This window comes from Macaca mulatta, chromosome 5, assembly GCF_049350105.2.
Source record: "Macaca mulatta isolate MMU2019108-1 chromosome 5, T2T-MMU8v2.0, whole genome shotgun sequence".
Classification (NCBI taxonomy): domain Eukaryota; kingdom Metazoa; phylum Chordata; class Mammalia; order Primates; family Cercopithecidae; genus Macaca; species Macaca mulatta.
In genome coordinates, this window is record NC_133410.1 from 167,316,863 (window position 1) to 167,337,547 (window position 20,685).

Below are 20,685 nucleotides of genomic sequence, written 5' to 3' on the forward strand. Positions count from 1 at the left end.
TTCCCTGAGAGCTTCTGCTTTTATTTGTTGTTGTTGCTTGTTTTAAAGCAGGGTCTCCCTTTGTCACCTAGACTGGAGTGCAGTGGCATGATCAAGGCTCACTGCAGCCTCAACTTCCCAGGCTTAAGTGATTCTCCCACTTTAGCTTCCCGAGTAGCTGGGACTACAGGTGCATGCCACCATGCCTAATTTCTTTTTAACTTTTTGTAGAGACACAGTCTCACTATGCTGCCCAGGCTGGTCTTTAACTCCTGGGCTCAAGGAATCCTCCTGCATCGGCCTCCTAGAGTGCTGGGATTACAGGTGTGAGCCACTGTGCCTGGCTGGTTCTAATTGCTTATAAGGATGTCTATTTCATTATTTTCATTCTTTCTTAGTCTCTTACTTTTTCCAAATATGTAAATTTCCATTTTGAAACATATAATAAAACTCTATCTTGCAAGTCCCACATAGGTTCCACTGGACCCTTTCATAACTTAACAGGATCTTGGTGATTCTGATTTCCTCTAGCTCCAGAAATTTTGCTATATCACTATCCTAGGGATTATTTCAACATTTTTCAGCAATTTCCAACTGTGTAAGACAGGACAAAAATAGTAAGGTGGGTGCTATAACAGAAACACTGGGAACAAAAGTGAAATAAATCGCTATTAGATGATTCTTCTGTTATCTTATTGTAATGCCCCAAACACTGTATCATCTTTTAAGAGGGCAGAAAAAAAATCTGGAGACATTATTTTTATAGTATTTGTTTTTTTTTTTTTTTTAAGTTTTCATTGATAAATATTCAGAATTTTTCATTTTTTCCCATAATGGCAAATAGAAGAAAATTGATAAAGAAAAATATTTCTAATAATTAGAAAAAGCAGATGTCTAATGCAAAAAAACAGAGGACTCTATAAAGATGATGGTGAAATTTTATTTATTTTATTTTATTTTAGAGACAGGACCTTGCTCTGTTGCCCAGACTGGAGTACGGTGGTATGATCATAGCTCACTGCTTCCTTGAACTCCTGGGCTCAAGTGATTCTCCTGTCTCAGCCTCTTGAGTAGGTAGGACTATGGGTATATACCACCATGCCCGGCTATTTTTTTTTACTTTTTGTGGAGAGAGGGTCTCATGCTGTTGCCCAGACTGGTCTTGAACTCCTGAGCTCAAGCAATCCTCCACCTAGGCCTCCCAAAGTGCTGGGATTTATCAGTGTGAGCCATTGTGCCTGGCCTGAAACATGTAAGTGAAATCTCAGACTATGAGTCTTTAGATGATGATATCCTAGATACATTTTCTCAAACTCAATAACTGACAGTTCAACAACATATACCTAAGGATAAAAAGGAAATAGGGTATTCTCATCCACTTTGACATTTAATAGGAATTACTTCCTTATTCAATATTTTGCAACAAGAACCTGAGCCATCCTAAAAAAGTGTGATATACTGTCATCTTTCATGATGTGCATCCAGTATATTTCATATAGTTTATAAGATAACAAATGATAAAGGCAGATGTATATATACAAAGGTGAAGGGAAGGAAATCTGTAAGGAAGAGATGAAAAAATTCACTGGATTGCTAATTCTAATTGGTGTTTATAAATCTAAAAATGAAAATATTTTGCAGCTAAGAAACAAAGAAAATAACTACTGTCTCTTCAACAAAATGATGAGCCATCAAAGTTTTCAAAAGCACTGCTTTTTGTTTATTCAAGTGCAAGCAGCACAAAGGTAATGATCAGTTAGAATCATTAGAGATGTATTTGAGGCCGGGTGTGGTGGCTCACACCTGTAATCTCAGCACTTTGGGAGGCTGAGGCAGGTGGATCACTTGAGGTCAGGAGTTCAAGACCAGCCTGGCCAACATGGCGAAACTCTGTCTCTAATAAAAATACAAAAAATTAGCCGGTCGTGGTGGTGGGTGCCTGTAGTCCTGGATGGTTAGGCATGAGAATTGCTTGCACCCAGGAGGCGGAGGTTACAGTGAGCCGAGATTGTGCCACTGTACTCCAGCCTGGGTGACAGGTTGAGACTCTGTCTCAAAAAAAAAAAAAAAATGTATTTGAAGCCTGGAATCAATAGTTATAAGATGATTGTGTTCTGGTTCACATATGCTAATTGATAAGTCGTCAGTTACGTTCAAAGAACACTGTCCACTTAGGGTAAATAATCCTTCAAATGCAGGAAAATATAGAATAAAAAATGGGTTTGCTATATTTAAATTAAAAATTTTTTAAGGAATTATTTTTCACTACTCCTTTAATCTTAGTTTTGTAAATGATTTGCAAAATGACTTAACGGTATGAAAAAACAGAACCAGGACCATTGGTGACGAGTATTTTCTCTGGCATATTGACAGATAAACAGATTGGCATTATTTGTCTCACATAACAAGCAATAAAGAAGACAGAAAACAAGAACCTGCCTTAGCCTCTTATAGACTGGTCTATAAGAAAATAGAAATATTATCTCACCTAATGGAGAGTGTCAGGTTAGGGTAGAGGGACTGTGGCTCAATAATGCCATCAAGGACCCAGCTTGCTTCTATGTCTCTTTGCCACCTCCAGTTCTGGTTTCATCTTTAGTCTTGTAGCAAGATGGCATTAGACCTAGACATATAACATCCAAAGGAAGAAAAAAACCCACCTCTCTCTCTCTCTTTCTATTAAGAGTGAGGAAACTTTCCAGAATTACTCCTTTTCCTACAGCTCCCTTCTCTCTTGCCTCCTGCTAGGAATAAGGGTAACAGGTATTACACAGGCTACAAACAGTACCAATGCCAGTATAATTGCAGAAGCAGAACTAAAATGACTTACATAATACCCACGAATTGAGAACTGTCACCAGGACTCAGAATGGACTGGACTAAGTCAGTCAGCCCTTTACAACTTCCCCTTTCCCATTTTAGTGTTGTTCTGTCATCTCCAAGCATTCAGGATATTGTCTTATTCCCTGCTCCTCTTGACAGCTGCATACAGGAACAGCCAGCTGGTATATTTTCCAAGATAGGGTGAGTGGGAAGAGGTGAATAAAGGAGATGTATGGAACTGGGCGATGGACCACGTGACCCGTTCTGGAGACTGAGATTATGACAAGCCTCCAGGACCAGGCAGTGACCAATGGATGATGGGCAAAAGATTGGGTTTTTGTAGCGACTTTGAATAACCAAGAAAAAATAAAATAAAATGAAAATAAAAAACAAGAAGACTGGGAGAGCTGGCTAGAACTGTCTCCCAGAACTTTTTTGGCTAGGATTTTTGTATACTTTAAAAATCCAAAGCAGAAGGTGTGACCAGAACCAGGATGAGGAAGAATGCGATGCTGAGAAGAAGCAAAGGGAGAAAGAGGGGAGAGGGGAAGCATTTTGGTTCCTTTTGTCTCCTTTAACTGAAGTCCTGGCTTTAATAGTTTTAAATACACACTCTTCCTTTATAGTTGCCCAGTCAAAACCAAAATTGAAGATGATGGCTGGAGCAGGTTATGATTTTTTAATTGCCTCTTTTGGATGATCTTGTCTATTTGGACTGGGTTGGAACCAAAAGAATCCTAGGAAGTGAGGAACGAGGCACAATATGTCAAATTCCTCTTCCATATGCAGTTACAAAAGCTGCTAGGCTCATGAGGAACATGCAGATTTTAATCTGGAGAATAAAGGGCATTTTCTGACCAAGGATGGAGTAAGAAAAGGTGGTGTGTTGCTGGCCATAGTATGACCTGGGACTGTGTCTGAAAGTCACAACGTATAAAGCCAATACCTTCTGTATAGCATCCTGACCAACACTGGCAGCCCTATGAGGTAAAGGCCTTCAGTAAACAGAAATAGCAAAGTTGCAAATTAGGGTTCTGTGTACACTCAATTGTGCAAAAGGATGATTGCTCATCAGGATAAACACTTAATCCACCATTTTAACAGTAAAAGTCGGAAGGAAACAAATGACTAAGTTTCCATTTCTACCCCTTTCTCTTACCTTTGTGAAATTTCAGCACATTATTCACAGCTAGTTCCCAACCAAGTCCAGAAACTAACACAATTAAAAAAAGAAAATGCAAAGTAAAATCGGCCCAGAATAGGTTATTTTGATTACTTACGTTTTTGGAAATATATTTCCCTTTTTGAGTCTCCAAGAGTCCTACTCTCAACAAGTGTAAGAGAGCCCAGGTGAATCACTGTTCACTACTCATGGGGAAGCTAGAAGAGGCATGGTTGGGATCTTACTAACTTTATCTCTATTTCCCATCATCAGAAAAATTCGTGAAGCCCAACACTCTAAAACATAGATTAAGAAGTTGCTTTGAGTCTGGTAACGTGTCCTACACTGGCTGTTTACAGCCCTGCACCACCAAGGATTAAATTCCAAAGGGGACTGGGGTGGGACAGGGCAGAAAAGTGGACTCAAACACACGAACTCCTCCCTTCCTCAAACCAAACGTCTGCCGCTGATATACCTTGATTGATTGTTAAATATGTATTAGGAAAAACAATGCCTTGTTATAAAATATCTTGTTTCTAAATCTATGTAGTGAGTTCCGTGTGTGTGTGTGTGTGTGTGTGTGTGTGTGTGTGTGTGTTTTAAAGGGGGGGCTTAACATTTCAAATGCAACTTCTTATATAACCATGGTATGGTGGCCCAAGACGTCAAACAGAACAAATGATTTGGATAAACACTTTAAATTTTGTGAAAGCCTGGAGGAATCGAATCTGGATATAGAGAAAGCCTGACAAAACCTTGAGTGCTATGTGATTCAGATCACAGCCCACCGAAGCGGTCACCGCACGCACCAAGCCCTCTCCCCTAGCACACGCCTTCTGTGAACGGGCTCTTCTTGTACCTGAACAAAGCGAGGACCCAAGTTCAGGGGCTTTGTCTCTAAAGAACAAAGATCGGCCTAGCTGCATGCTCGCTGTGCGAAAGAACTCAGGCTCCGTGGGAACCCCACGCCACTGGCGGAGCTGCGCCCTGGCTGCCGCTCCCGCCCCTGAGGCCCCTTTAAGTGCCGCGCCTGCCCCCGTCCGCGTCCCCCGCGTGCCCGGAGTACTGGGCCGCCTGCCCGCTCCGGGCCGCGCCTCCCGCCTCCCACCTCCCACCACCCACCTCCCGCCTCCAGCCGGGGTTACGTGAGCCCGGGGCGGGCGGCCGCCGGGCCAATGGCCGCCGCCGGGGCCGCCGCGCTCCTCCCGCGCCGCCGCCGCCGCCGTGGGGCTGCGGGCTCCTCCCGCAGGAGATAACTGTCAGCGCGCGAGGCGGCGGCGGGCCGGCTCAGTCATATGACCGGCAGCCGGCAGCTCCGGCGCCGAGCAGAGTTACTCAGCTGCAGCGGCCCCGCGCTCCCGCAAGGCTGGGCGGCCGCGCCGCCGCGATGGCCCCGCCACCGCGGCCGCCGCCCCCGGCTGCGCGCTGAGCTGCCGGCCCCCCGAGCGCCACGGCCGGAGCTGCGGCGGCGGCGGCGGCGGCGGCGGCATCATGGCCCCGACCCTGCTCCAGAAGCTCTTCAACAAAAGGGGCAGCAGCGGCAGCTCCGCGGCGGCGTCTGCCCAGGGCAGGGCTCCTAAGGAAGGACCCGCCTTTAGGTGAGGGGCGCCGGGGGGCTACTCTGGCGCGGGACCCGAGTTGGCTTCGGTGCTCGCCGGGGAGGGGACGGGTAGGGGAAGGGGCCGTCCGGGACGGCTCTGCCCATCGCCGGCACCTGGTCCCGGGCTTGTCAGCGTGGACGCGCCTGATCCGAGTGTGGCTCCGGACCCTCCGTGACCCTTCCTCCCGCTCTTCCTCCACAACTCGGGGTCCTTCCCCATTTCAGAGTTCTCTTGTGTTCCTTGGGGTTCCCAGGCGTGCGCTTGCTTGGCTGTGGCGACGGGAGATTCTCCGGTTATTGGGGTGAACCCCTTCCGGGCAGAGCCGCCTGGGCGCCTCTGCGGGCCCAGCAAAGCTGTGAGCTGTCATTTTGAGGGCAGCTCCAACCTATTGTGTACGTGACAGTGTTTTGAAGTTCTGAAGGAGCAACAGTCACGAAAAAGGCATCTTTCTTCTTTCTTGCCATATATGACAAGCTCTCAAACGGATGAATGAAAGTATGTAATTTCCACATCATCTGGAAGGTTGAAGCCGCATGATGTGTGGAAAGGGGGAGTAAGATGCAATTATGAAATTTCCGAGATTTCAAGTGATCAAAGCTGATAATGTATATTTAATAGATTTGATCTCTCGAACACGTACCTTTGAATATTGATAGCATTTATGGGGAGCTTACTATCTAAAATGCTTTATGTTGATTTCTGTCGTTTACTTTTCTATCAATGCGGTGAGGTAGGTGCTATTATAAGTCCCATTTTACAGGTGAGGAAACTTAGAGTCCCAGAGAACTTAGGCGGCTTGCCCAAAATCCACAGCTGTCAGTGGTAGAGCCTGTGTTTTGACCCAAGCAGTTTGACCACAGATTCCAGTCTTTAAAATCCCTATGCTATTCTGATTTCAAGGGCTAACTTTTAAAAGATGCCTTAAAATGTCCTATATTGCTTTTGAGCACAAGTATGTTGAGGGGTTTATTGATCTTTAACAATTTTTCAGCACATTTTAAAATTGAGCATTAACTCCCAAGTCTGACACTCTTCTAGGTACTTTTTGGCCAGAATGTCTTGCAAAAACAGTTCATTGTTAAACAGATCTAGACCCAGTGTAATAAACCTTTTAAAAGTTTGAAGTGAAACTTCGAAATAAATTCTGAATTAAGTTTTATGTTCTAGATTTTGCTTTTCTTGAATTCCATCATTTAAAACAGTCTCTCACTGTGGTCATGTGAAAATTAAATAACGTGTGTGTGCGCGCGCGCACACACATGGAAGGCGTATTGTGAGGACTGTAAACTCCCCGAGTTAAATTCTCATGTTTTCTTTAGGCTAACGAGCCTTATAATTTGACTGGGAATTCTATGCCTTTTGCTAGGCTGAGTACTAGTGATGCCATGTACTTCTCAGAATGGTAGAATTACTTCGGACCCAAGGTGTGTAATTTCGTCCCTTCCCTCCCTGTAACCCAGACTATCAAGGGTACAAAGCCTGGAGCGGAAGGGGCATGTGATGTTACAGGTGTCTGTATGTTGGCAGCTTTTGCCAAGGACATTTAAAGCCATTTGAATGCAGGAGGACATAGTGGCAGTTACATTGTCATTGTTTTCTGTGCTCCTTGCCCAGTTGCCGACCACCACTTCCTCTATCCACAAGTTTGACTGAGTGTATTTGAACCAAAAAAAATTGGGGCTATATTTAGGGCTTTGGGCCATATTAGGGAAATTGATTCCCACTTTGTGGGAACATTTTCAGTAGTGTTCTGACTTCTCATTTGTGTATAATGAAGAACAGAAAATCGTGCCAAGTATGGCTTTTTTTTTTTTTTTTTTTTTTTTTTTTTTTTTTTTTACCTCATTAGGATTTTCTACAAGTATTTGAGGTTGATGTTTTTGGAGAATTTGGGGATCCCAGTTGAACATCCTACTTGATGAGGGCCCCCTTCAATAGTGTCCCTGATAGAGGTCACCATGGCAAAGAAAGTAAAGTAGCAGATGTGAGCAAGGATGCTGGAAGATGGGAACAAACCATCCTGTGCTCATCAGACTGACAAAGGAGACCCCAAGCAAGTCTTTCCATTTGCTCTTTTCACCTGGCTTAACTCTAAGATGCTGTGTAGCTGGCCTGGGGAAAGCTTCCAGGAAAATTTTTCTCTCTACCTAAAAAATTGTGAACCTGTGTTTCATTTTATCCAGATTTTGCCAAATAGGAGCTGGTATGTACTTCGGGGAGAACAAGGTGCCTTATTGCAGGGCATTAGCTGCCCTTGGGAACCTACCTTGTAGTTGAATAGAGTTTTAGAAGTGAAGGTAAAACGCTTAGATTAAAAATCAAGTATTCCTAACATGAATTTGTATTCTTTAGTGCATTTAAATACAGGATGTAACTTGTTTATCTGGAGATTGAAAATTCACTGAGGATTCAGGTAGACTTTTGGGGCAGTTTTGTAATGTATATGGGGGAAAATCTAAGATCCAACTTTTTGTTTGTTTTAGAGTTCATACATCTTCTGTTTCCATGATGGACTTTCACTGGTTATTTTAAACTTTTCTCAGAATTGTTTTGCCCTTGTTGTTAGTCATTTTACTCTTGTGCACTTCCTAGTCCCTTCGCTGGGCTTATGACTGTTCTCATTCCTCCAGTTTTTACACACTTGATTAGAGAGGAAATCTGTTGTCCAATATAACTAGTTTATCTCACAGGTCATTTTCAGGACTTCATGCTTCCTGGCATTTCATCTAAAAACAGTATCATCACAGTCAAGATTTCTTCTGGAGTATTTCCTTTAGGATCTTGACAGAAAGCCCTTTTCATAGCTTTGAGGAAACAGGTTGCTAGGAAAACAAAAGAAATCACGATTGATCAAACTTACGTGTTTGGGAGAAGTAGTCAAAAATGCTATATGATTATGGTATTTACATTTGAATAATGCTTTGTACCAGAAAATAAATTAGGACCCCCCCCCAAAAAAAATGATGTGTGCAGTGACTCAAGTCAGAAATAGAATTATATTCTTGGTTACCTAGGATTTAAGGCCAGGACGTTTTCAAGCCACGCTATGCCCAGTGACTGACAGGTGTGGTTCAAGTTTGAAGCATTATCTTAAGGTTGTTCTTGCTGCTGCTGTTGTTTTTTCCATATCTTTTGAAATTAATGGGGCAGTTTCCCCCTAAAATGTGTATTTAGCAGGGAGATAAAAAGACCCTGGACTATCAGATGTTTTATTTTGGAGCAGTTAAATGAAGTAGGGAAGCATATATATTATCTGGGATATGAAGAACAAGTGAAGGCATTGCAGCTGCTTGTTAGCTAGCTGTGTGAATGCCAGAGAACAGTATACCTAAGGCCAAATGGCCTAGTTAGTGCTAATCCCCACTGTTTCGGTAGAACAAATTTAATCTGTTATAGAGTTAGTATAAGTGTAATGTAATCCACTTATCAAATAGCATCTGATGCCTCTATGCTTGTGGCTTGGTGCTCTACCTGTATAAATCCAGGCAGGACACCCATGGTCTCGCCTACTGAAGTTTACAATCTAAAGGACAACAGATTGTACACCAAGATGAGTAAATAGCAGACCACACACTGGAAACTATGACAAACAGATAAACACTGATAAAGAGTAGATTTTTATATAAGCACAGAATTGAAAACTTACTTGCTGTTCTTGTGCTTGGAGTGACTAAGGGCAGGATTGTGATTTACTCTTCCCTCCTATGGAGGGAAATTACACAGAAGTTCTTCCTCCCCTCCCACTAATAAGTCTCCAGATGCAAGTATTTCTAATGAGATTTGTTCTGAGGTAGGGTGGAGAATATTTTGGAAAAAAACAGTTTTGTTCTAGGACACTCAACATTTTTAATGCCAATAACGTAAAACGTGACATATAAATAGCGGTTTTGATTTCTTTTGACTACTTTCTAAAAGAAAGTCTTTCTGTACATTTTTCTTGCTTGCTGCCTTGGATCTACTGGCATACTCCTTACGTCATATCTCCTTGTCCTGCAAGATACTATGCACTGGTTAGTGATTTTTTCAGATATGAAGAAGGGAACCCTTCCTTTGAACGCAGTGAGTTCTATTAAGAGCACTTGGAACACAGATTGAGGAGGCCATTGATTTAGCCCTGCCTCCTGCACCATGTTGTTGTGAGACCCCACAAGACTCCATTTTTCTGATCTTCAGCTTTGTCATTTGTAAAGTGACAGCATCAGACCTATGAAATAGAGTTGTGGTTAGGAGGTAATGAGCTTGAAAATCTTTTGAAAAGAATAACATGCAATACAAAATGATTTTAAGTATTACCAAGCATCTTTTTTTAGGTCATGGAGTTCAGTATTATTCCTGTTGAGGCTTTATGAAAATGGAACCATTTTTCAGAGGCCGTTTTCTTTCCGTAGATGAGAGACTTGAGACAGAGCTGAAGTGAACTGTTTTCGCTTGCGTATTAGTTTTTTAACCTTGATGCAGTCAGTCATGAAACAGAGATCTTAAGTTTTCAGAGAGGTCTTAAAGACGTTCAGCGGGCACTCACTCAAACCTGGTAGAGGTGACGGGGCATCAGAAAGATTCTTAGAAATACTGTGTGTTTGTTTTTTCGAAGTTATTTGCAAATTTTTATTATCAAGAATAAAATCGCATTTAGCCAAAAAAGGAAATTAGTTAAGCAAAATGATATAGTCACACAATGGATGACATTCTATAGCAGCCGAATCATAATTTTATACACAGACACTGAAACACAGAAGAATGTTCTCAATAGAAGTAAAAGCAACTCTAGTAGCCTGACTTCACCACTGTGCAATCTATGCATGTAACAAAATTACACTTATACCCATAAATTTATATAAATTTTAAAAAGTAAAAGCAAGTTATAAATTTATGTGGAAAACATTTAAAAATAGGAGCGATTATGCATGTGCAGAATAGGCCAGCAACACTCTACACCAACATATTATAACAGTGGTTGCCAAGAGGTAGGTGAAAATTTTATTTTAATTTTTTGTGTTTTATTCTTGTTGGCATTTTTGGATTTTGCTCTAATGAATTTGTGTTACTTTTGTGATTTGGATTATTTTAAACCTAAATATTCTAGATTATTTAACTATTAGATTATTTAACTATTTAAAGTAACTTAAATAGCATTTAGCGTATTCTACACCATGAGGTAATAGAGTAAGGATAATGTTTATGGAGAAACCTGATTTGAATACATTTCTTCATAGAATCTTTCTTCTTCATCAAAAAAACTGTTAGCTGCTATTATTAAAAGTAATATGTTTGTTGTGAAGTTTAATGTATTTAAAACCTAAATTTGTTACAAACCTCAGAGGCCAAGTTAATTGGCGATGTCAATAATGATAGGAAATATGTATGTGCAAAATGTTTAGTAGTTTGACAGGGTCGCTACTTCACCTGAGCTGCAGAGCCCAGTGTAGTCTTCGTGGGGGCTCAGAGTACAGTTTAGGAGCTGCATGCCGCTCAAGCTTTATTTGAAATACGTTTAGAAAAGACTGACACAGTCCTTTGGATTTTGAGGGAATGTGGATAAGAGGGCTGGATTAGATGTTTTAAAAGCTAAAACATGTAGTTATAATTTTAAGTCCTGAAATGTGAATTTGTCATATGATGCATTATTATTTGATTTAGTAGGTGGTACTAAGAGATGGATGGAGGCACATGGTCTTTTAATGCATGGAGTACACAGCTCCAAAAAGAGCAGTGGCTTTTGTTGTTGCTTTAGGTTGTGTTTCTTGTGGTTTGCCTGTGAGGTCAGCCTAAGGAAGCTACTTTGCCATTGAGTTTCCTTGGAAATGGAAGCTGTAAAAGATTGTCCTTGCCGTCATGAAATACTTTGGCTGCCAGCATGAACTCCTGGTGGGTGAATCTGATTTGGGAACTGGTAATGTGCTTTATTTCTCCAGCCACTGTTTTTCTTGGTGTGGGTGAAAAGGAACAAATGTTTTATACTGATTGTACAAGCCCCTTGGCTTAGTGTGAATTGTTAGGCCTGCACTATGAGATCATGTACTTGGCTGTAAAAGTAAGTCTTTCCTTTGGATGTAAGAGTGCTGAAATATTTGGTGAGTTCCTACTTACCAAGCATTCTTTATCTCAGATTTGTGAAAAATGATTATTATGTAAAAAAGGAAAAACAGGATGGACTTTTCCAGCTAACTGGGCATGTAACAGTGATTTCCCTCAACCCCACCCCATCTGTAAATGGAACATCCATGACTCACTTCTCATGGCCACACAGACACTTTTGTAACCAGTGCTTGAATGGGAGGGTGGGATGGGGATGGAAGGAGATGGGCTGGCACCCCACTTGTGTTCAGCCAGAATCTGTCCAGCTGCCTTTATAATGGACTTCTGAAAAGGACAATGTGCCTTCTCATGCATCATGCTACATATTTTTTTTTCCTTATTGCACTTTCTGTTTGTGCCAGAATAATACAACATATTAAGCGCAATAAAATGTAGCCATTAATACTATAATGTTGTGGATAAATGTTGTATAGCAGAGTACTCTTTCTGTTATATAAGATTTTAGTATCAGCATGAGTCTGGATCCCTGATTATCATATTTCTCTCTCCTGAACTGTGTGCCTTCATTTCTAGGAATTATTTTTCTGGTTATTTGTCCCTGTAAACTTGTTTAATTTGTAGATTACACTCTAGAATTTGTGTCCATCATAGTGCTATAAGAGATTTATATATTGGTTTAGACGATGATTTTATCACCACACCTAAGACTTTTTAATCATAAATAAGAGATTTCTGTATTTGATATATATCTTTAAATAAATGATTGGTGTTTGGTTATGTACTGATGTCTAATTGAAAATGACAACCAATTCATGCAGGATATCTAAGTGAGAGTGAGCACTGAGGCAGTAGAAATTCATCCCCCAAAAGCTGAGGGGGACTAATTGAGAACCTACGTATCTGGTGGGGACCTTACCCTGTTTCCCAGTAAGGACAGTTGCATGTTGTCATGGCAACTCTTCACAAGTTGAAGACAAGTTAGACGTTAACCTGCACATTCCTCAAGAGATGAAACAGGTGTTGATTTACGATGTGTTAGGAAGCAGCAGCAAATTCACCAGTCCAGTTGATTCTGACTTTAACACCTTATAAATACTTCAGACTGCCAACTCTCTCTCTGATATGCCTGGAAAGTTGGACATTTTCTTTTTTTGTCTTATAGTCAAAACCTTTGGGGTTATGGGGGGAAAAGTATATTATCATTCGGTTCTTCATTAGCTATCCTCACTCAAGTTCTTCTATAAAATTGATTAAAAAATAGTAACAAAAATACCTTTTAAATTCAATGCCACAAAGTCTTTTAAATTTAAAGCATACATCTGAAATAACTGTGAATGAAACAGGAAGACATACATGTGATAGTTACAGCATGGCTGTGAGAGTTCTTCTAAATCCTAGCCTTGCCATTGTATCTCTGCTTTTAATGCAGTGCTTGGCAGGAAGTTGGCGTTTAATAAATACCTGTTGAATGAATGAACGAATTCAAGAGTGTTGAACACTGATAATCCATAAACAGTCTCTAGTATTCCAGAATCTGATCTCTGAAATATTTCTTGATGTTTCTAGCATGCATTTTGACATTTTAGAAAATGAATCTTGTTACAGATGGCTCAAAGAAATTTCCTCCTTTTTGTCAATATTAGTGAATTATTTTTCTGGTATCAAAATGATAGGGTAAAAGTGCTCTAACAGTTGATTGATCTGCACCCCCACCTCCCTAAGAAAACCTTTAAGAAGACACTTGCTTAAGTAATATATCAGAGATCCAGTTATGAAATCCCACAGCTGTCAGAAATGACCTACTGAAAAACGATTTAAATATTTATGAAGCTATGAAATTGTTAGCTGTGGGTTGATGATGTAGAACTCTTCTCTATATACTTTTTAGATTCATTTGAATTCTTGTGTGGCTTGGTAAAACTGAAATACATTATGGATAAAATGAGCAAATTGGTTCTCTCAAATTTAAGATAATAGTACACTTAATTGTGAAAACAATGTTGGTATTCTGAACCCTGCAAAGACTATATATTTGCAAGTTAAATGAAGTAAGCACTTTAGGAAAAAAAAAATGGAATCATCTCTGCTTTCCATGTATGATTTTTCCATTTGAGAAACTAACTTAGAAATGGATTTGTGAATCTGACATGTTCTTTAAAAAGAATGTGCCAGACTAACATATTAATGGTGGCCTACACTGTGTGAGGAGGTGAGCCGTGAGTAAACATTTTCTCCAAGCATATCAGGCAATGACTGTTTACTTTAGAATGGTACATTGAGTAAGTTAGTTGCTAGGGCAGAAGGAGGCAGCTGGAACTACTGGCCCTGCCCTGCACAGAGGGCAGAGATGGACCCCTGGTAGCCACTTGGTGCTGAGTGTGCAGGCTCCATGGAAGACCCTGTGGATGCTGGTAACTGGCCCCACAGTGGGGTTGCCATATATTGCTTCGTGCCATGTGTACCTGAGAAATTGCTTTTACATGAAGTTATGATTTTAAGATTTTTTCAAACATAGCTGGTTAAAAGTTCATATAAAATATGTTGAAATATAAGCCTCTTACTTCACACCCCAATCCCTCTTCCCAAAGGCTACCATTGCTGTACCAGTTTCTTTCGTATCCTTTTAGAAATACTCTATGCAAATACAAGAAAAAAAATTCTTTCCCTCAGACAAAATGGTAGTTGCTACCTACACTGTTCATCATTTTGCTAAAAGTTGCTTTGTACTCCTTTGAATAAATGCATATACAACACTTAACCCAGTAGTTCTCAAGTCTGGTGAGACACTAAAGTCACCTAGAGAGCTTTAAATGCCCAGACTACTTCTCAGAGATCTTGATTTAATAGATCTGGGCTGAGGCTTTATGTTTGTCTTTATGAAACTCTCCCTGGGTAATTTACGTGTGCAGCCAAGCACACTACAATAGTCTTCCCTTATCTGAGGTTTCACTTTCTGCTGTCAACCTCAGTCTGACAATATTAAGTCAAAAATTCAAGAAATGGACCAACTCTGGGTGCACTGCCTATGAGTTTGCTCTGCAAGGAGCAGTACCATTTAAAAAAGAAGAAAGAAGATTCCAGAAACAAACGATTTGTAAGTTTTGAATTGCACACCATTCTGAGTAGCACGATGGAATCTCCACTGTCACTTCATCTTATCACGTAGGCATTTGTCATCTCACATCATCACAAGGAGAAGGAGGGTGACTATAGTACGATGAGATATTTCCTGAGAAAGAGATCACGTTCACGTAACTATGACTATAGTATATTAAAATTGTTCTATATTATTATTAGTTATTGTTGTTAATTTCTTACTGTGCCTAATTTATAAATTAAACTTTATCATAGGTATGTATGAGAAAAAGCATAGTATATACAGGGTTTGGCATTAAGCACGGTTTTAGGCATCCACTAGAAGTCTTGAAAGGTATCCCCTGTGGATAAGAGGGGACTACTGTAATTTTAACCAGTTTTCTACTGATGGAGTATTTACTTTGAGGCTTTATTGTTAGAAATGGTGAACTTCCTGGTTGAAAGATTCTTATGCATAAGCTCAAGTATATTTCCAGGATAAGAACCCAGGATGGAATTTCTGCCAAATTGCGCTCCAGAGAGGTTGCACCTGTTTATACGCCTACCAACAGCATATGATAGTGGCTGTTTAGTGAGGATGATTTAAAGTACCCTGAAGAAATAGCAGTGATAGGGTGGTGGGGAGACTTGGACCCTAGATCATTCTTGGTCGTTGTTGATCACTTGTCTAGTTCAACATGTGTGCAGATTGTTAAACTCTTTTACAGCTCAGTTTGGCTGTGCATTCCACACTTAAAAATGCTCATACTTTTTTGACTCAGTAACTTAAGAGAAAAAACTTTTGTGCATGAAAATGTTTAAAAAACAAATCTTTGTGCACAAAGATGTTCTTTATATATTATCATTATAATGTTAAATAAAAGGATCATAACAATTGTCCAACAGCAGGAAAGTATCTAAATTGTTACGTCAGCTTTGTAGGATAGTAATGTAATAGTTAAATGATTATGAAGACTGTGTTAATATAAAATGTTTATGTTAAATGAAAACAACCAACACCAGTTGGTATCTACAAGATGAATATATTAGTAAGATATGCAAATGTATGACCAAGAACTAGAAAGAAAAACAGAAAAATAGTAAAGAACAGTTGACATTATGGGGTGATGAGATTGTGGATAAATGGATAAATATCCTTTGTTGGTGGTGGGGTTTTTTTTTTTTTTTTTTTTTTTTAAGATAGTCTCACTCTGTCACCCAGGCTGGAATGCAGTGGTACAATCACAGTTCACTGCAGCCTCGACCTCCCGGGCTTAAGTGATCCTCCCACCTCAGCCTCCCAAGTAGCTAGGACCACAGACAGGCATGCACCACCATACCCACTTTTTTTTTTTTTTTTTTTTTGTAGAGACGGGAGCAGTGGGGTGGTCTCACTGTGTTGCCCAGTGTAGTCTTGAACTCCAGGGCTCAAGTGATCCCCCAACCTGAGCTTCTCTAAGTGCTGGGATTACAAGCATGAGCCACCTTGCCTGACCAGAAATATCCTATAAAACGTGTGGGCAAAAAATAAAAATTAGAGGCCAGGCATGGTGGCTCATGCTTGTAATCCCAGTACTTTGGGAGACTGAAGTGGAAGGATCTCTTGAGTCCAGGAGTTTGAGACCAGCCTGGGAACAAAAGGAGACCCCATCTCTACAAAATAAAAAATTTAAAAAAAATTAGCTAGGCACATGCTTGTGGTTATAGCTACTTGTGGGTCTAAGGTGGTGGGATCACTTGAACCCAAGAGGTTGAGGCTTTAGCAATGATCACACCACTGTACTCTAGCCTGGGTGACAGAGTGAGACCCTGTCTCAGAAAAAAAAAAAAAAAAAAACGAAAGGAAAAATATAGAATTCTGTTATAATACAAATAGCCATTTATTTATGATGATAAAGATGTTGTAAACCTTGTTAATTAGTGAAGACATAAATGTAGCATATGTACGTCAGTGACTTCCCTGAAATCTTTTAGAATGCTTTTAGAATAGCTATTTCTCAAGAATTTTAAGGGAGCCCATTCCAGCATTTAAAAAATAATAATATTCTTTACCATTTGCTTCCCTATACCAAGTGCTTTTTACTTAAGTCATTTCACACATGTCTCATAGTTATTCTTTGATGATAGATATTTTTATTATCCAATTTATAGATTATAAATTTTCCATAATTATGGATGAACACTTGAGGCTTGCCTGAAATTGAGTGGTTAACTAGTGACCCTGGGAATTCAAACTGAAATCAGTCAGCTCTTTATTAATACATGATCTGTATTCTCTCTCTGCAGATTAATATTTGAAGTACTTAAGACTGAGATTCAGTGGTAGATTTTGTGAGGTTTATAAGAAAGTATTAAGTCTAGCCGAGCGTGGTGGCTCACGCCTGTAATCCCAGCACTCTGGAAGGATGAGGCAGGCAGATCATTTGAGGTCAGGAGTTCAAGACCAGCCTGACCAACATGGCGAAACCCTGTCTCTACTAAAAACACACAAAAAATTAGCTGGGTGTGGTGGCATGCACCTGTAGTCCCAGCTACTCAGGAGGCTGAGGCAGGAGAATCGCTTGAACCCCAGAGGCGGAGGTTGCAGTGAGCCGAGATCACGCCACGGCACTCCAGTCTCAGCAACAGAGTGAGATTCTGTCTCAAAAAAAAAGAAAAAAGAAAGTATGAAGTCTGAGTACTATTTCTAGGGAGCTTACTGTTAATTGTGCAATAATATACATTACGTGTGAAAAACTAATTAATAATACAAAACAGTGGTTCGGGACCAAGTCTCTAAAGTCCTATTAAGATGAAAGGAAGGAGTGAGGGAGGGCTCTTTAGTCTGGGCTAGTTAGGGAGGCTCTATGGAGGAGATAAGAGCTAATAGGTAGAATTCAGAGAGGTGAAAAACTTTTTACCTTAGAGGTGTTCCTGAGTTAAAAATGAGTGGACCAGTCTCTATGAAATCAAAGTATTCCTATGAGGCAAGATACATTTGGACCGAATTGTGCAAGTTGTTGCAAGCATTATTAATTTTAAATTTTAAATGTAGGTAACCCCAAAGTGTAGATGGGGAGGGTCTCCAGTCTATACTTTGAGTCTTATTAGAGTAGGACCTTTGTTACAGATTTACATTTTTTGTTTGTTTTTGTTTTTGTTTTGAGATGGAGGCTCACTCTGTCGCCCAGGCTGGAGTGCAGTGGCGCGATCTCGGCTCACTGCAACCCCCACCTCCCAGGTTCAAGTGACTGTCCTGCCTCAGCCTCCTGAGTAGCTGGGACTACAGGCGCATGCCACCGTGCCTGGCTAATTTTTGTATTTTTTTGGTAGAGATGAGGTTTCAGCATGTGGGCCAGGTTGGTCTCGAACTCCTGGCTTCAAGTGATCCGCCCGTCTCAGCCTCCGCAAGGTGCTGGGATTACACGCGGGAGCCACTGCGCCTAGTCTGGATTTACATTTTTGAATTCAAACCTGACTCTCCCACTTGCAATGTGGGGCACATTATTCTCTCTAAATGAGTTTTGTTTTTTTTTGTTTTTTTTTTTTTTAATATGTAAAACAGTTGTAAAGTTGCCTTTCTTGCAAGTTTGTCTGAAGACTAGAGATAATACATATCAATTGTACCGCACAGTGCTTGGCAACTATTAGACATTCAATATGTAGTGTCTCTTGTAACTCTTAGAGACTTAAATATTATGTCTTTCCCTCCAGCTCTTTCCCTGTATTAAATGCATCTCTGCTGATCTCAAGGTTCCAGGGAAATGGCAAGTAGCTTGTCTTTACCAAAAGGTGGAATTCCTGCTCTGAAGGCAATGTGGAGCCACTGAGGTTTTAAGTAGTGGATTGGTGGAGCAGCTTGCTAAACACAGGGACCTTAACTTAAATTTTGGTGCTGAGATGCAAGTTAGTGCAGTTTTAGTGTATATGATATATGATATCAGCAAATAGAACGTATGTGTATTCCCCAGTCTTCCCTCTCTTTCCCCTATCCCAGACTTCTCCTATCTTCAAAGGGAAGAAACAAAACTCATACAAGCTGACAGCTTCATGCTCCCAGCCTTTAAGCTTCCCCTCCAGCCTGTGGCAAAATCTGTACTTGGTAAACCTACCAGACAGACAACTATCTCTTTTTGTATCCTTTAATATCAGGAGCTTCTTTTTTGTTTTTTTTTTTCCTCAAATTAGTTTCCTGACAGTTCTCTTGCCTCTTTTGATTCATTTCACAAACACTTATGAGGAGCCAATTATGGCAGCTAATCCTAAAATTCTGGACTTTCTGCGAGGAAAGGAGTTTGTGTTTGAAGGCTCTTATTAATTCGGTTGCTCACAATTGTTACATTTTTACAAATAGAAAAGGGAGAGGGTTGGAAAAAGGGAGGGAAAGGGAGAGGCATTTGTATCAGAAGCTAAGGGGAGAAAGCTCCCAATTGTCCAGTAATCTTATCTACAAAGTGCTAAATACTGCCAGTAATTGTATGTAGGATGTGGGTGCTGGTTTAGATAATGTGCCAAGGGAAGCAGGCAACCTCTGCTCACTCCAGCTAAAGCTGTTAAAAAGCAGTCTAGTTCCAGTAGGTGCAAATCCACACTTTAATTTGTTCATCATTTTGTCTTCATTCTTCAAGTCCAGTTTGTGTTGGACTTTGATCTTATAGCTGATTACTGTGCCATGCTGCTCTTTAGTTTACTCCAGCAGAGCATTGAGTTTTACGGCTTGGACTGTTAAAGTCAATATTGTGTTTAACACAGCAGTAGCAGAGAGAGTTGTCCTGAGCTTTCCGTGACCTGCTAGCATGCTCAGCTAGCATGCTTAATGCTATTTAAGAGGAGAGTTCCTTTCAGAATTATGTCAAGATTAGCTATTGATGGTGAGAATTGTTGTGGTCCAATCACCAGACCACAGTAGGTAACTTCCCTGGGGTGAAAGCATTGCCGTAATGTGTTAGACCTGTGCTATGCTCTCCATTTACTTTAGAAATCATTCTGTACAAGGCACAGGGCCTCCAACTCATCATTTTCCCTGCAGAGGTTTCCCTCAGAGATGTTTGTAGTTGGGGAGGGGCAAGTTACCTTCAAGGAGACAATAATTGGGTCTCTCTTCTTCTTTATTTCAAATTCCAAAGTATTGTGAATCTCTTTTATTACCTGTCTGTTCCAAAGACTCCACTTTTCTTTTCATCTTAGAAATATTTGGCATGTGAATCTAGACCAACTCTGCCTGAAGCACTGAGGCAAGCAGACTTGATCTTTTTTTTCTTTTTTGCTTGGCCTTCTCAGGAGTCCGTTCACCATCAGATTAGTGAAATAGAGATTCCTGTGTGGCCTTGTCAGGGCAGGGGACGAGGACATTTGAACTACTTTGCTCTAGGCTCTGGGTGGCCTAAAATCCTCCCAGCTGGAATTCTCCATCTGGTCCCATCCAGTTCCAGAGCCTGGACCAGTTCAGCTTCCTAGGCTGAGGTTTGCATCAAAGCTTGTAAGTAATGAAGGGTTTATTATGTCTTCCATTGCTTTCTCTTTCTTGGGGACCTAACTGGTGTGAATGGAGGAATGTCCATGAGTCACATTTCAGAGGAAAGCTGGACAGGATGTTAAAGTGGTGGGGAGATCACTGTAAACAAAAAGATTAAATAAAATCATGATATATAAAGTAATTTCCAAGTTTTGAGCCCGAATAATGTGGGTAGCATAATTAGTGGAAATAGGAAAGTTACAAGGAGAAATTGGTTTTGTACATGTTGAATTTAAGGTGCAGTTGGACACTCCAAGTTTTGATATTCATGAAGCTGTGGTTGTCAGAAGATATTAAGCCAATATTTGCCAAAGAGCCCAGAAAATTCATCTCTTGCTCTTTAAGACTTTTCTTTTTCTGTTCCCTCCTCCAGAATTACTTTTGTAGAAATTCTGTTCCTTCTTCCAAACTCAGTTTAGATGCCACCTCTGATTATCTTTGTTGATTGCCCCAAATGGGCATGCTGCTCCCTTTAAACCAGTGGTCCCCAACTTTTTTGGCATCAGGGAACAGTT

At 40.6% G+C, this 20,685-nt stretch overlaps 1 protein-coding gene across 2 annotated transcripts in view; it reads left to right on the plus strand.

The window, feature by feature from the left end:
- Positions 1 to 5,253: 5,253 nt before the first annotated feature.
- FNIP2 (folliculin interacting protein 2) overlaps positions 5,254 to 20,685 on the plus strand; it is a 137,669-nt gene continuing 122,237 nt past the window's right edge. For both annotated transcript variants that reach the window (XM_015139419.3, XM_015139421.3), the window contains exon 1: positions 5,254 to 5,562. In XM_015139419.3, the coding sequence (XP_014994905.3) occupies positions 5,456 to 5,562 (107 nt within the window). In that variant the 5' untranslated portion in view covers positions 5,254 to 5,455. The remainder of the gene's footprint in view (positions 5,563 to 20,685) is intronic.